General features: G+C 51.0%; 1 protein-coding gene across 2 annotated transcripts in view; it reads right to left on the bottom strand.

Annotated features, from left to right (window-relative positions):
• TK2 (thymidine kinase 2) overlaps positions 1 to 17,299 on the bottom strand; it is a gene marked incomplete at its 5' end in the record, with an annotated part of 28,563 nt that extends 11,264 nt beyond the window's left edge. Inside the window, 6 exons of one of the 2 annotated variants that reach the window (XM_079722977.1) lie at positions 3,041 to 3,114; positions 5,343 to 5,432; positions 7,751 to 7,804; positions 9,926 to 10,000; positions 15,928 to 15,965; positions 17,170 to 17,299. In XM_079722977.1, the coding sequence (XP_079579103.1) occupies positions 3,041 to 3,114; positions 5,343 to 5,432; positions 7,751 to 7,804; positions 9,926 to 10,000; positions 15,928 to 15,965; positions 17,170 to 17,284 (446 nt within the window). Of the gene's footprint in view, positions 1 to 3,040; positions 3,115 to 5,342; positions 5,433 to 7,750; positions 7,805 to 9,925; positions 10,001 to 15,927; positions 15,966 to 17,154 lie in introns of both variants that reach the window. The other variant, XM_079722978.1, reaches the window with a different exon arrangement.

Below are 17,299 nucleotides of genomic sequence, written 5' to 3'. Positions count from 1 at the left end.
AACAAGTGATACCAGAGATCAGTCTCGAGGCTCCAACAACATCTTCAAGGAAATCCGTGCCCTCTGGAGGCTGTGTGAACTTAAAACAATTAGGTCCCGGGAACAGAAACAAGGATGCTGTGAATTTCTTCTGTGGTTCACTGTCCCACAGAAATCCTACCCACAGATGCCAGGCATTCTGGGAGGGCCAGTGGGAGGTGTAAATATGAAGGAAAAGAGCTCAAAAAAATGAAAAGCTACAGCCTTTTCCTACCCACGAAACAGCCCAGGGCAAGGCCCCATTAAATGGACCAGTGACCTGGACCACAGCCACGGAGGTCAGGGAACAGAGAACCACCCATCAGAAGTGCTGAAATGAAGGACCATGGGTGTGAGGAACCAAAGCCCGGGACATCAGCTAAAATTTAAAACTGCGCCCGGAACAAGCAACACAAGCAGCTCCTGGGCAAGCTCACCAGACGTTAGGCAGCCTATGGGGGGAGGAGGGTTCAACTGGCAAATTTCGTGAAGACCACGGTGGGCAAGGGACACAAACCTTAACCAGGCAACCACTCCAAAGGCTTTCCAGAGATGGACAACAGAATCAGAGAGGAGACGGGCTCAGAGAGGTTCAGGAACCTGGTTGTGCTCACAATGTCTCCAGAGCCAGGATGGAACTGAAGTGCACTTAAGTCCACCCTCCACTCTCTCCCCTTGACTTCCAGTCATTCCATTCCAGGTCACCCTCTTCAAAAAGAGCCACTGGCTGCCACACAGAACTAGCCAGGCTGACTGCGATTAGAAAACAGAGACAGCCCAGCTACGCGAGGGTCACAGGGAATCCCACCCACTGCCGGGGTCCGCAGTAAATGAACACCGGAGGGGTTCCCTCGTCCTCCTCTCTCCTCTCCTCTGACCGTCCTCCCTGTGGCAGAGGCACTAATGAGCAGGAGCAAGGGAGGGCGAAGGGCTGTGTAAACCTAGCAGTGGGCACACCAGCCCCACTAGACACACAGGCAGCCAGGTGAGGATGGGGCTCCAGCATCAGGAATGCTGCCTGCTGGAAGGGTAGAGCCCACAAGGAAGTTCTTAGGTCAAAGGACAAAGCTACAGTCAGGACTTGCCCTGGCTGCCAACCCCGACCCCATAGCACTGGGGATGCTTGGAGTGGGTGGGGGCAGAGGCTCTCACCCTGGGACCACACAGGCTCTAGGTCACGACCCTTGGCAGCTCAGGACCCAGGGATAAGCCTTTTTGTGGCACCCTCAGAGGAAGGGGTATGAAACAGCTGGGGAACAAGTTGGGCTGGAGACCAAAGACCAGCCACAGGTCCTGACACCCAGCAATAGCTAACAAGTATCACCCAGGTGCCAGCTCTGTGCTGGGTACCAGCTAGGCCAGCAAACCAGACATGCTCCCTTGCCTTCAAGGAGCTTATGGTCCAGTTGGTGGGACATGCAATAGACAAACAAGTAAATAGATACTAAGTTAAACCACATAAAACTGCCATTTTTGTAGGTCAAAATTGGTCAAGTGTTAACAATTTCATATGGTTCAACCTAATTAGAAGTTGTCTTGAATACCACAAGAAAACCAACAGAAAGAATTAGAAGTTGTCTTGAATACCACGAAGAAAACCAACAGAAAGAAGTAATTAAGAATAACAAGAGGGGCTTCCCTGGTGGCACAGTGGTTGAGAGTCTGCCTGCCAATGCAGGGGACATGGGTTCGTGCCCCGGTCCGGGAAGATCCCACATGCCGCGGAGCGGCTGGGCCCGTGAGCCATGGCCACTGAGCCTGCGTCCGGAGCCTGTGCTCCGCAACAGGAGAGGCCACAACAGTGAGAGGCCCGCGTACCGCCAAAAAAAAAAAAAAAAAAAAGGATCCACCTGCCAACACAGGGGACGTGGGTTTGAGCCCTGGTCCAGGAAGATCCCACGTGCCACAGAGCAACTAAGCCCGTGCGCCACAACTACTGAGACTGAGTTCTAGAGCCCACGAGCCACAACTACTAAAGCCCGTGCGCCCCAGAACCAGTGCTCCACAACAAAGAGAAGCCACCGCAATGAGAAGCCCGCACACCGCAACCAAGAGTAGCCCCCGCTCACCACAACTAGAGAAAGTCCGAGCACAGCAGCGAAGACCCAACGCAGCCAAAAATAAAGAAAAGAAAAGAAAAAAAAAAGAATGAGAGGCTCAACCCACCTAGACAGGGAGGCTGGGACCACAGCTGCAGATGGGAGGGAACAGGGAGCCAGGGTGTAGAGAGTGGAAGGCAGATATCAGGACCAGCTCTGTGAGGGAGTGAAGCTCAAAGCTACCAAGAAGGGAGAGGCAGAGAAGAAGCTGCAGCCCATTCCCCAAGACCCCCAAACATCAGCGGTCAACTGAGCGCAGGAGTGGAGGACCCCACACCTCTGAGGCCACAGCACTGAGGGCCACCAGAAGCCCCCCCACCTAGGTCTGTGTGACAGAGTCTGCTCCCATGAGGGCAGAAGACAGCTGTGAGTGAAACCACAACAAATATCATGCACACTGCTGGACGGATTGCTCTAGTCGCTATGAATCTTCACCCCTCCCTGTCTCCTCCCACTTTTCCACGTAACCCACAGGGCCCTGCCCCCTCTCAGACTCCGGTGGGCTGGTGTGACCTGCTTTGGCCAATGGATGTTAGCGAACATGAAGCAGAGACCTGAAAAAGAACTACGGTGCTTTTGATCTGCCATCACCATGAGACGTGAATGCCCAGGCCAGCTTGCCCGTCCCAGGAGGAGGATCAGCAAGCAGATGAGAGATAAGTCACCCCAGTCACCCTCACCGGGCCACCCTAGACCAGCCAACCCCTGGACATATTATTGAGCCAGCCAAGGTCAGCAGAGCCGCTGGGTCGACCGCCCTGGACGGCCAAGCCATCAGTGCAGAGAGCTGTCTGTCACTGAGGTTTCGTGGTTGGTTGTTACACAGTAGGTACTCAGTATGTGTCAATTAGATAAAGAAGTTCCAATTTCATCTCTAAAAATTTAATAGTTTAAAAAATTATCGATTGTGCAAACTACGGTACCTTCTATACAAGTTTTCTACAAAAACGTATCTTGCGCTGTGAATCGACCGCTCCATCAACCGTACAGGCAATGTCTACAAGAAAACAAAAAGTGATTCACTAACTCAGGCAAAGAGGAAGGGGTCAGGAAGCCTTGAAGAATGCCTGTTGCTCCCCCTGCCTATGGTCTATGCTGAATACGAGAACTGAGAAGCCTCTGGAGAGGGAGGTGGACACCAGAGAACCGTGTGTCCCACGTTAGGCTCCCTGGGCCCTGGACCCTCCCCATACCATACCCTGAAGCTCAGTGGTCAGTGCAGCAAGGCCGGGCAGAGGGCCTGTCAGCAGCAGCCTCCTTCACAGGAGGGGTGAGGCTCCACTGGACTGTGGGTTTGGGGAAGTGCTAGAAAAACTGCCAAGTGCCCCCCGGGAAAGTGGTGGCAAGCACAAAGTGCGGTGATTATCACGGACCTAAATAGGATGCATTTGCTTAAGCAGAGGCAGAGCTCCGAGAGAGCTGGGCTGTGGCTTTATGGAACCCCACCAGCATGCCTGCCAACTTCACCGCCTCCTCACAGGGCTGGCTGGAGGTCACTGCAGCCCTTCAAAACTGGAAAGGACTGTGCCCAGGAAGAGGGAGGACGACACTGACGTGGCCCCTCTCTGCCAGCATGCACACACCCTCCACAGAAGGCCTTTTCCCTTTGTCCACAGTGTCCCATTGGGAAGCCGGAGGTGCTCTTACTCTTGACACCAAGTGGGCAAACACTGCTCTCACTCAGCCTGGCCCACAGCACCCAATGGGACCTGGACCAGCAAATCAGAGGCTGATTTAAAGCCATAACCCAGGAATTTCCTGACTCTCCTATTTGTCTATCTGTCCCTCTGCCTTCTTTTCTATTTTTCAGTCCTCTCCTTACTTATGACTCTCTGCTGCCCATCTTTTGCTAGTTCCCCATTTATCCCTCTCTCCTTCTCCTCCTCTTTCCTAGTCCGTCCATCTCTCTTTCTCTGCCTCCTTCCTGATAGATTTCCTTAAACAGAAGAACACACATACAGCCCATTATATTCAGATATACTAGATACAATTTACATTTGCAATCGAGTGCCCACTCAGGAAAAGTAGGGAGCATGCCAACCTCAGACCATACTCTGACATCTATCTTTTAGACAGATTTTTGGGGAGACAGAAATTCATATGGTTCTGCTCATATCTTTTTCTATTATTAAAAGACACAGATTTGTAGAAGAATGATAGCTATGGTTGCAAGTGCCCAGCCTTGCATCAAACCACTGAATGGCTGTGTCAGAGAAACTGGCTGATGGATCTCCCGTCTCCTTCAAGGAGAGCCTCCAAAGCCAGTCTCTTAGGTGGTACTTGCCATTCTGAACCACAGGTGCCAATCGGATCTCTCAGTCAGCCGTTCTTCTAAGAGACTCTGCCCCTATTCACACCCTGCTGATGGAAGGGGCCTAACTGGCCGTGTTTGCGACCTGCCTCAATACCTGACTGGACCGGGGCTGGACACCTGACCCAAGCTGAGCCAATCAGATTCTTTCTCTCAAGAACCTGAACTGAGAATGTGAACAAGCCTTGTGAAGGTTAGATCGGCAGTTCTCATGCAAACGAATTTGCAAATAAATAAGGGATGTGTTAAAATCACCTGGAGAGCTTGATAAAACCCAGATTGCTGGGCCTCACCTCAGAATTTCTGATTCAGCAGGTCCAGGATGGGGCCAGAAAATGTGCATTTCTAACAAGTTTCCAGGCGCTGCCACTGCTCCTAGTCCAGGGACCACACTTTGAGAAGAGCTGAGTTAAAGGGAGTTGAGCCCAGGAGCGGTCGGGTCATGAAGACTCGGGCTTACATGGCATCAAAGCAAGTTCTTGGCTAGCTGAGGTTGGTGGGTGGGGGCACTGGAGGCTGGTCCTCAGAGAGCTGTAGGAACAGAGACCTTGGCCCCAGAGACAGAGGAGGCTGAGCAGCTCTGAAGGCCCAGCAGGGCTTCCTTGTGAGGTTTCCCTTCCTGGCAACCACATGCCACTCATGCGAAAAAAACTGTTTAAGAAGGTTGAAACCATGGGCCCTGGTGGTGCAGTGGTTGAGAGTCCGCCTGCCGATGCAGGGACACGGGTTCGTGCCCCAGAGCGGGAAGATCCCACATGCCGCGGAGCGGCTGGGCCCGTGAGCCATGGCCGCTGAGCCTGCGCGTCCAGAGCCTGTGCTCCACAACGGAAGAGGCCACAACAGTGAGAGGCCCGCGTACCACAAAAAAAAAAAAAAAGAAAAAAGAAGGTTGAAACCAAGCATCTGAAATGTACCTGAGGACGAGTGTGCTGGTCCAGCATGGTGAGCTGCACATATGTCTGCAGCGTGAGGCCCCATCGACAGGCGTCCCGGTACATGAGACCCTAAAGAGGGGAGAATGCAGTGCTCTATCTGTAGGACTCCCAGCCCGGTCACAGAGTGGACAGAGACAGACAATGGAGCAGTTACAGGACAGCCTGGGAGCAGCTATAATAGAATCCTATATAAAGTCCCAGGGAGCATTCATTCAGGCATTCAATCATGTTCCCTGAGCCCTGCAGCCTGCTCTCTATCCGGCAGCCAGTGAGCCTGTTATACTACAGGAGCCAGTTATCATCACTCCCCTGTTCAGGACCCTCCCTGGCTTCCCACTGCATTCACAATGAAATCGAAAGCCCTTACCAAGGCCCACAGGGCCCTAGACAATCACTTTCATCTTCTCTTGTCTCTAACCATTCTTCCTTTGGCTCTGTGAGCTTCCAACCACATGAGCTTCCTTAGTGTTACCCAAACACCCAAGTGCGATTTCAACGCAGGGCCTTTGCTGTGCCTTCTGTCTGAACACTCTCCCCCAGATACCTGCACTGCTCCCTCCCACGCTTTGTTTAGGTTTCTGCTCAAATGTCACTTTGTCAGAGGTGCCTTCCCAACCATCCTCTCTAAAACAGAATCCACCCCCTCAATCGCTCCCTACTGCCTGTAGATACAAAATACTTCCTGCTCCATGCTCCACTTGCTAATAATCCTATTCTGCTCTTTTCCACATTTTTGCTTCTTTTTCTCTTGGTGCTAACTAATGAAACTCCGGTGCTCTGCATTGAAAACTGCAAACTCCTAACTGCGGGTGAAAGAATCTCAGAAAAGTTAGGAGAAACACTCCCTCTTGCCTGACAGCTGCAGGAAAAAAGACCTTTCTGCATCAGAAAACCGATTCAGATCAAGTGATGAACTGAGACTTTTCACAAAACTATCAATCTTGCTCCTCTGTCTAGAGTGGAAACTTGTGTAAAAATATCTAATTCTGTTAGTTTTTTAATTATAAAACCGTCATTGGCAATGCTCTTTGTGCCACGGATGCTCAGACTTCTGAGACTGGGACTGGGTCCTGTGAATGTCACCTCTAACCCCTAACGTCTGCAACTCTAGTTGTCTTACGTAACGATCCAGCCCTGGCTCCTCCCGGTTTCCTAGAAGACAGGAATGTTTCTGAGCTTCCTTGTATGCCCACGACTGGCATTCCATCTTCTCCCCCTTGCTGAGAGGTGACACTCTTTTCCCGTCTCTGGGATTCCTTATTCAAAAGCTCTGAGAGGTTTTGCCTTATTTAAATAATATCCTTTTACCTGCTTTAGATGCCTTCTTGGCTCCTGTCACCACCCGCCGTATCACATACTTTTTAATTGCCTTCTGCCTCCCCACACTGGGATATTAGGGCCAGCAGAGCAGAAGCTTCGAGGCGTTCACCGCCCCAGCGTCTAGAATACTGTCTGGCACATGGCAGGCATGCAATGAATACTGGCTGAATCAATCAGTGAACAAGCAGCTACTGAGTGCTCAGCACTGTGCTATGTTCTAGCATAAAAACGGTGAGCCAAATCAGACACAGTCCCTGCCCTTAGCGGAACTCAGAGTCTAAAGAACCACACAAGGAGATGCCAGTTGTGTTGCTAGAAATGAGGGGACAGCACAGCCTCCCCCTAGTCCAAGGTTCAAACCTAGATCTGTCATTTACCAGCTGTGTGACCTTGGGCAACCTATTTCAGCCACAGTTTCCTTACCTGAAAAACGAAACTAATCATTCCTCCATCATGGGACAGGAGCCCAGAACCAACATCGCTTTCTTGAGCTCACTCTTACAGGACCCAGACTCCACCCACCTCTTTCAAGCAGCCAGAGTTGAGCCTTCTGAACGGGAATGAGGTGGGAGGGGCACAGGCACATCACAGCCCCTACTTGCTAGGTCCACCCTTGGGAAAGCAGAGTGGTAGCTTCAGGGTGAGCCTGAGGCAGCCCCTGGGCATTGGCAAGTGCAAACCCCAATCAGAGGTTTACCAGGGAAGCTAGTTACTTAGGGACAGGTCCTGGGGGGCTAGGCCTGAGGAGACCTGGGTTTCTTCTAGGAGAGGGTGGGGTAAGAATGAGCAGCAGGAGAAGGAGCCCCCGGTAGCTGGGGCCGACCACTTGGGATAGTTTGGGATAGGTGACAGGAGGTCCCTGGGCTCCTTACATGCCCAGCCAGGCCTCAAAGAACCCTGGCCTCAGACCATCGACATGCTGCCATTTTCCCTTTGTCCCCTCCCTCTCCCCCACCACCCAGCGAAGAGCAAGGACACGTCTGGACAGGGTGCAGGCTCAGGCACCAGCAGCGCTGTGCCTGTGCACTTCAGGGGCAGCTGGCAGTTCACACATAGAACACACTCACCAGAGGATTATGGCCTCGGACATTTCTCCACTTGGGCACGGGCTCCGTTAACACCTGTCAGGAAAGAAACCATCAGAAAGCTGCTGCTCCTCATTTCTGAGCTCTGTGAAGGCTCGTGTTAAGGGTGGGATGGGGGAGAGAGTCAAGATTTGGGCGCCCAGGGTGGGCCAAAATAGTGGAGCAACCCTCCCTGCGAGGCCACAACTCCATGCAGACGTGGCTCCAGGCGCAGCTTCGAGAAATGACTTGAGAACCACTCTGTCCACCCCTGTATACGAGCATATGCACACGCCACTTCTCCTGCTGCCACGGGAGCTCCCCAGGGGCAAGTGGGTTCTCCCAATCCCCCCTCCATGTGTTCCACCCTGCCCCTTACTGCCCACCACATCAGGAAGGCAGGGAGGTGAGAGAAGCCAAGAGGGAGGCTGCTTCTTGCACTTCAGGCTGCAGCTTGCACCCAGCTTCCGGCCCGGGGGCTCTCCAGCGACCTTGGCAGCGTGCTCTGCCTCCCTTTCCTCCCTCTGGTCTGTGTTGGGCACACTGCCGGCAAAGAGTCCTGTTTCTTTAGTAGCCTCCCTAAGCTGTGCAGGTGTGTGCTGGAAAGGATTTAAATGGTGCCCTTGGGACTTCCCTGGTGGTCCAATGGGTAAGACTCTGCGCTCGCAATGCAGGGAGTCCGGGATCGATCCCTGGTCAGGGAACTAGATCCCGCATGCATGCTGCAACTAAGAAGTCCGCCTGCCGCAACTAAGACCCGGCACAGCCAAAACAAATAAATAAGTAAATGGTGCTCTTGGGGCCAAGCTTTTTAGAATATCCGGATCCCTCTGGGGACCTTCAAGTCCATGGGAGTAGGTGCCACAGGTCACAAGAGACCAAAGGAAAGCAAGGCATGGGCCCCTGAAGAGTAACCTCCCCCCACCTTTTACCCCTCTGTGCCTTTGCTCATGCTGTTGTTCTGCCCAGTATGCCCACCTCACCTCATTTCACCTCAACTTTCACTACATGCAAAACTCCTATACATCCTTCAGAATCCAGTTCAAATATCCCTTCCTCTGTGAATCATTCCCTGCTCCTCCCAACCTCCCTCTCCTTCTTCTGGGTCTTCAGCACTCTGGTCATATCCCGAGTAGCATATGCTGTACCACTCAGGCCCACCAGAGGCTGGGACACAGGCAGCCTTGACCTGTGCCCCATCTGCAGCACTGTCACTCAACAAATACTGAGCACCCACTGTGCCAGGTGCCACGCTAGGTACCAAGGATTCAGCAAGAGAAAAACCACCCCAGCCCTGCCTTCATGCTTTCAACTTTAAACTTACTGGGGAAGCAGACATTAATCAGGTCATCAAAGAAAGCAACACATATTTTCAAACCCCGAGAAGTAGTACAAAATAAGGATACAGAGGAGCCAGAAGAACCTATACCATGGAGGGTAACCTAGCTGGGGAGGTCAGAGAGCAGAGCTGAGATCTGAAGGCTGGGTGGTTTTCCTAAAGCCAAAAAAGCTCTGCATACTATAGAGCCAAACAAGGGCATAGCCCCTGGAGCAGACAGCCTGGGCTGGGACATGGCACCACATGCACTAGCCGTGCGACCCCGGCCAAGCCATGTCACCTCACTGAGCCTCAGTTTCCTCCTATGCAACTGAAGTAATAACAGGACCTGTCTCATAGCAACTACTCCTGTAAGAATGAAATCAATTAGATAATATAACGACGTCTCAACACAGTGCCTGGCATAGAGTATTACCCTCATTAGCTGTTCACTCTCCTTGCTGATGGTATTGTTGCTGTACATTGGCTCCAAGGTGTTCAGTGAGAATACATGTGCTTCTGAAGTGTCAGGGAGAGTTACACAGCTCAGGACAGGTGTGTCGGGAGTCCCCCAGACGCCCGCCTCCCTGGGTTGGAGGACTCACAGGACTCAGCATATAGTCATACTCATAGCTAAGGTTTATTACAGTGAGAGGTTACAAAGCAGAATCAGCCAAGGAAAAGGGTGTGTGGAGCAAAATCTGGGGGGAAACCAGGCACAAGCTTCCAAGGGGCCTCTCCCTCCTCTCACACAGGACGCACTCCCCCAGCAGCATTTCTATAGGGCAGGTCCAGTTTGCACCCTTTATAAACGCACCAAGCTTTTGCAGGTTCCTTCAAACCTGGTGTGGAAGCCGTACCTCGATGTCAGTTGTGTTGGAGAAGAACTCCAGGCACGTCGTCTTCCCGCTTGCAATATTGCCCTCGACACATATCTAGCAAAAGACAAACGCATGTTAGGACCAGAAATCGAGTGTCTGGGGGAATACCGGGAAGAATTTCTAGGGAAGGGCTCAGGTGAACAGCATAATTGGTTCAGCCCAAGACTTCAGTGTGTACATGAAAATCCCTCTGGAGGAAACCCCCACGGTCCTGTTGTTAGTAATAGCAACCACCCGATCCTTCCCCTCAGTGGCAGGCTCCAGGCCCACCGCTGCTGGCCACCAGGCCACTGCCCTCCGGGACAGACACTCCCTTAGGTCAACCCCTAGACCCCACACAGCTTGCCCTCGGCCGCGCTAGCTCCGCCCTTCCCTAGCTCAACTCCTCCGACTGTTATATTTTAGGCCTAGATGTCCTGCCTCCTTCACCAGAACCTAATGGCTTTAAGGATGGGAAGCATGTGTACGTTACCTTGAATCTGCACTGCTCTGTGCAGAAAAACATGCTTGGCCATGGACTGGAAGGTATGAGGACAGGAGAAAAGGACTAAGATGGGCAACATACAGCAATCCTGCACTTAACCTTGCCAGAACCTGAGAAGCGGGTTCTAACATTTTCACAGAAGAGAAAAATGAGGCTCTAGAAGGGCATAAGGCAAGGAGTAGAGCTTGAGCGCTCACTCCGCTCACACTGAGTGTACTGGGGCGAAGGGGCTGTCTGGGCGCTGGTGGGAGGAGTCTACCCATAAGAAAGACAAAGAGCCTCCTACACGGACCCCACTGCAGGGAAAGAAAGCAACTGAAGCTGTGGCTCTCAGTCTTACGGATGTGCTACAATCACCTGGGAACTTTTAAGAATCCACAAAAGGAAGCCACAACCCAGGCCAATTCTGGCATGATCTCAGGGTGGGACTCAGGCCTCAGTACCTTGGAAAGCTCTCCAGGTGATTTCAACATGGAGGAAGCTGAGTACCATGGACCCATGGCAGGGTTTCTCAATGAGTGGTCCACAGACACCCTGCTCCAGAAGCACCAGCGGAGCACCCAGACCCTCTGAATCAGTTGGGACCCTTGAACCTGCTGCCCAGCAATTCTGACAAGACACTGCTCAGCCAGGACTGCTGGTGACACAGGCCAAATGGCTTTGGTTCCATCAGACCACGAGAGGAAATGGGCAGTTCCACATATGTGAGAAGACAAACTTGCCCTTGACAACACATATTACATGTCCCCTGAGGTACACACAGCCAGGGGGGACCTGTCCTTCTGCACAGTGACCTTTACACCCAGGTTGGAAGCACCCACAGAGAAACATGGGCCATTTAAGTGACTTGCCCCAGGTGCCAGGGTTGGCGGGGGAAAGAGCTGGAATTCACACCTAGGCCTGGCAACTCCCTTCTCATGACCCCAGTGGAGCCTCAGTCACACCCTGCATAAAACACAGGGGCACAGTGGGCTGTCTCACCTTGCCCCACCTCTACAAACTCTCGCCAGCAACTGGACTCTTTCTCAGTTGGCTGCGAAGATTTCCTCCTGCCTTGATCCTAACGGCTACCTAGGAGAGCTAAACAGACAATCGCAGTTCCAACAGAGGCCTGGCCCTCCAATCCGGGCTCCCTGTCAGCTTACTCCTTCAGCACAAGAAAACACAGTGAATGTGCAAAAAGGGAGACCCCGTCAGGGCACCAGTGGCTTTTATTTTTATCGTTGTTCTTTAAAGGAAACAACTTTTCCTAGATATTTAAAAAGAGCTCAACCTAGACATCATTCTGCACAGACTGTTTCTTTCCTGTTCATTGCAAGGAACGTGTTGTTCAGATGAGACATTCTTCCAAAAATACATGTTCCTATTCCCACCACGAAATCCTGAAAGTTGGTAAATCTAGGGCCTTGGATTACCAACTGGTTTTCTCGTTAGACCAGGCAAGGCATGGAGAATCTCACCAAGTTCCCCTGTCATGGAGGGAAGAAAGAGGAGTCAAGCAAAGGAAGTCTTTAACTTTTTTTTAAAGTGATGTCTGAAAATATTATAACAGGAGTGCACGCCCAATGAAAAAGATTGAGAAAATCATAAAGCAGAAAATACTGCCCATATTCCCACCACTGGGAGATAAACATCACTACATTTTGGTATATTTCAGGCAAGTAGTTTTCTCTACACATTTCTCATCTTTGAGAGTCTTTCAACTGCTCATTGAAGGCCTTGCATGTGCCAGGCAATGTGGATTCAGGAGCCAGTCCCAGCACCCACCGAGTTCATGAGCGTGAAGATGGGGAGGAAAGTAAGAGGCAATTACAAGAAAAGATGCTCACCATGCCATGGGAGCACACGGCCAGCCAGGCCCACCACTCTGCTATTAGGCCTTGATTCCAACGTCCCATGATTATAACTGATGCTGTGATGCACCATCTATCCTTATTTTTAAATAATAACATTTCATCTTTCCTGAAAATAGACTTTAAGCATTCTTACAGTAAGAAATACAGAGAACTAAAGGAAGATAATAAAAATTACTCATAATTCCAGAGATAACCATCATTTAAATGTTTAATCAGAACCAAACTTTCCAGAGGCAAATAGGTTAGAGCCCCAAAGCCCCCACTGGAAGAATCAAAATATATATTGTCCTATTAAAGACCCTGAGAAATCTGCCATAAAAAGGAAACTTGCCCAATGGCCAAAAAAGTGGGGTACATGCACAAAACGGAACACTATAGTATCGCTATTTGGCAATAAAAAGAAATGAAGTGCTGATACATGCTACAACGTGGGCGCACCTCAAAAACATTTCACAAAGTGAAAAAAGCTAGACACAAAGACCAAATGCTATATGATTCCATTTTATAGGAAATATCCAGAAAAAGGCAAATCCATAGAGACAGGAAGCATAGTAGTGATTGCCTGGATCTGGGGGAGTGACTGCAAATGGGCACGAGGTTTCTTTTCTGAATGACGGAAATGTTCTAAAATTAGACTGTGATGTTGCACAACTCCATAAATTTACTAAAAAAATCATTAAATTGTAAACTTAAAATTAAGTGAATTTGGGGGTATGTAAATCATAACTCAATAAAGCCATTTTTTAAAAAAAGGAACCCAGTTTAATTTTATCTAACATTCAAAGAACTAAGAAAATCTGACTTCCCACCCTCACCCCCCAAATTTCTCTCTCCCTCTCCCTCATACACACCCACTCTTATGACCTCCCAACTTTCCCTTAACCAGACTGACAATTTTTTTCCTTTCCCCTATGAACAGTTATAATTTCATTTGGATCATACTTTATATTTTTTTATTCTTTTCTTTTTCATCTCTTACATACTGAGTACCTTCCTATGTCATTATTTTTCAAAAACATGATTTTGAATGGCTGAATGATATTCCATCATATAAGATATACCATGAATTACTGAAATCCCTACTGTTGGATGTTACATTCTGTCCAGTTACTTTTATTTTATTATAAAACTGTGTTGTGACACCCATTTTTTTGATATGATAAGCTGTGCTGTGGTGAACATTCCTGTACATAAATCCTTGGCATTGGCTCTGATTATCCCCTTCAACAGACTTCTAGAAATATAATCACTGCATCAAAGGATAAGTGAGTTTTTACAGCTGTTGATGCATGATGCCAAATTACCCTCTAAAATGCTGACCCAATTCACACCCCTTTTAGAAGGATGAGAGTGAGCCTATTACCATACTGTGCCAATACTGGGCATATCCCATCCTAAATCTTCATTAATTTCATTGTTAATAATGTCTAAAAAATTAGCCCCTGTGGGTTCTGTACTTTGCAAACATTGTCACATTGATCCTCACAACAACCACAGCTACGAATATTTGCACAGATGGGGAAACTGAGGCTCTAAGAGGTTAAGGACTTATCCACCTCCACTAAAGAGCAGAGCTGGGACTGGAACCCAGGCCTGAGGTCTGATCCACAGCTTTCATCCTTCCATCTCCCAAAGCATTCTTTCTCTGTTAGGGAGGTTGAGCACTTTCTTCTGTTTATTAGCCATTAATAAATTCACTCAGGAAGTGTCTGTTCAGACTTTGCTCACCTGAAAACATTAGTCATTTCTTTTTAACCCGACTTTGGAATTTATTTTGTAATTCTGTGGCGGTGACTCACTTCACAGCTGCAGCTCAGCCCAGATATTCCCTGTCCTGTCCAATCCCATGGGATGTCCCATGGGCACCTCAATTTATCACCCCCCAACACCCACATATGGCTTCTCTTCCCGTTCCTGTCCTCAGGAAAGGCCGCACCATCCACCCAGACACCCTCAAGGCCCTGGATGTCTTCTCTCCTCACCCAGCAACTCAGCAAAACCTCTGGGCCCCACTTCCTACTCACCTACAGAACCTGGCCTGTCTCCTTGGCCCCTAGTTAAGGTCTCTAACCCTCCTTGTGGGAGCAGCCTCACTGCTGGCCTCTCCCCCTCCAGTCCAGCCCAGCCAGGTCCCTCATCCCCTATCCATGGTCCACCACCTCTTCCTGAGACGCAAACCAGATCACAGCTGGTAAAGTCTTTCAGGGGCTCCGGGCGCTGGGATCTGTCTCCGGTCCTGCTTCCCAACCCCCAGGCCCTCCCCAGCCACCTCTCTGGGACTGGCCACAAGCCTCAGTCTCTCATCCCTCTGTGACTTACCCCTGCAGTTCCCTCTGCTCCAACACTCCTGCCTCGCCCTCTCCTCCTTCTCCCAGGAGGCCTCAAGTCTCCCCTCAGTCATCATCCTCTAGAAGCCCTGCCCCGACTCCCTGTTGTTCCAGATCCACCATTGTCCTATTCACTGCCATCCCGCCCATCCAACCACAGGCTCACTAACAGGGGCTGTTGGATTCCCAGGTCTCCAGGTCCACACAGGAACTCAGAGGATTTGAATGACTAAGAGCAGCCCTGGGCCTGAACACAGGCTCCACACCACTTCCCATGGACCACTTACGGTGTGTCTGGGGGATAACAGACCACACTCAGAAAGCACCTAGGACAGGCCCGGCTCACAACAATGCTAGCTCAATAATTAACAGTACAATACTGCATCCATTCCCATCCAGCTCAACTTACCAACCCCTTCCCCCTGCTATGATGCCTATGCCATACCCCACCCCACCTCTAGTTGCAACAAACTTCCATAAATCTCAAGCATTTTCATCACCAGTCCTCTCCGTGTGACTTCACTCCTTCCCAGGCCCTCTCCACCACCCCAAATACCCCAGGGGGCCTCCCCACACCTTCCGCCTTCTGCATATCCCAGCCAAGGTACTCCTGCCCACACCCTCCAAGCAAGTCCCTTTCCAGCCATATCTACCAACTTCCAGTTCCCTTAAGGAACTGAGCCTCTGGATCAACGGTGACTGAAATACTGCTCCCCACCGCAGCCAGCTAAAGTCTTAAACATCCCATGGGCATGTCCAGTTTGACCCTCCTTTGACCTTCAACCTCACACCAGCCACAGTCCCACCCCAGAGCTGGCACCTCCAAGTCACTGCACTGGTAGAACCCTTGTCTGTGGACCCCCATGAATTCTCTGTTATCCCTCCCCCACCCACCAGTCTCAGCATTGGTATTCTGGGGGCAGCAGTCAGCAGACCTGCCCTCACAGCCAGGCTGCCACCCACTAACCCAGTCAAACTAAACTTCCACTTTTCAAATCCCTTTGTAATCATTCATCAAGCTAATAGTCCAAATCCACCTAAAGGCTATGAATACATGTATTCTCCCACCTGTGTAGATTCTCAGGAAGGACATACCAGAAACTAGTAACAGAAGTGGTCTCTGGGGAGGGAGTCTGGGGCCCAGGAGTGGAGACAGACTTCCTTATCCCTGGAGATACTCTTGCATTCGTTTTTTTAACTATGTGCACATACTCCTTCACTCCCCTCCTCCAAACATGTGTGTATTATGCATGTGTGTTTATTACACATATATAATCCTACACTGGAAAGAGTGCACATAAGAGGGAGACTTACCACAGATTTTTTCTCGTTTTCATTTTCTCTACCTTTATCTAGAAAAGAAAGGAAATCAATTTTTTAACTTAGTTTTAAATAGCTCACTCTTGGGCTTCCCTGGTGGCACAGTGGTTGAGAATCTGCCTGCCAATGCAGGGAATACGGGTTCGGGCCGTGGTCTGGGAGGATCCCACATGCCGCGGAGCAACTAGGCCCGTGAGCCACAACTACTGAGCCTGTGCGTCTGGAGCTTGGGCTCCGCAATGAGAGGCCACGACAGTGAGAGGCCCGCGCACCGCGATGAAGAGTGGCCCCCGCTTGCCACAACTAGAGAAGAAACGAAGACCCAACACAACCAAAAATAAACAAATAATTTTTTTTAAAAATAGCTCACTTTGTCCTAATTTTCTAAGCCACGACAAAAACAGTAATTTTTATGCTTGCTCCCTGGCCTAAAAATGTTTTCCAGTGACACCTGGGACCCTCCCTAGGTGGACGGAGGCAGGCCCACCACTGCTATCTACCTGTGTGACACTGAAACTGCCGCCGGGGTCCTGTTGGCACGTCAGGGCCCCAACTGTGCTCAGCTTTGGTCACTTAGTATATTCTGCTTTCCATTTTCCACATATTTTATATTTATGATCCTCACTGATGGGTGCCCAGCTAGTTAAAACGCAGAGTGACCTCCACTCGTAGCTCCGGGGTAAGAGTGGTTGGCAGGTGGGCCACTGAAACCCAAGGGTGGGTTTCAGCACAGGACTCAGGCTTTTCCTGCAGGCCTGGGGCTGACATCGCGGCCCACCCACCCCACAGGGGTTCTCAGGTGCCACTGAACACCCCGAGGCCAAAGAACGCCAGAACTTGGCCACAACAGGGGCTCTCACTTCTGAAGGGGAGGGTTTCCACTCCCAGCGGGACAAAGAGCGCACCGAACCTAACCCACCCACCGCTCGCCGGCATCTCCCCCAAGGCCAAAAGAATGGGCCCAGGAACCTTGGGGGAGGGGGGGTCTTTCCGCTCTTTTGAGGGCTCCCCAGCTCCGAACAAGAGCTGGGCCCGGAGCCCCAAGGCCCCACCCGCTCCCTGCCGGCTGGCGTCTGCGACACCAGCCCCGCCCCTCCCCCCAGGCCGACCGAGGAAATCCTGGCGCCTCGGAAAAGGGGTTTCGGGTTCAGGCAGGTTCCGCGAGCTGAGGGGGCGCGGAGCGGGGCTGAGGGCCGCCTCCGGGACGCCAGCGAGGGGAACTGAGAGACGCGTTACCCCGAGGCCAGGCCCAACGCTGCGCCTTTGGCAACCCCGGGCTGGAGGCGGGGTTCCCGGGCCTGTCGCGGCGCAGCACCCACGAAGCACAGCTCCGCAGCGGCCGCAGCAGCATCGCCCCGCGGGCGAA

Source organism: Hyperoodon ampullatus (assembly GCF_949752795.1).
Source record: "Hyperoodon ampullatus genome assembly, chromosome: 18".
Taxonomy (NCBI): domain Eukaryota; kingdom Metazoa; phylum Chordata; class Mammalia; order Artiodactyla; family Ziphiidae; genus Hyperoodon; species Hyperoodon ampullatus.
Note: the sequence above shows the minus strand (reverse complement) of the source record. Positions and strands in the feature narration are given on the sequence as shown.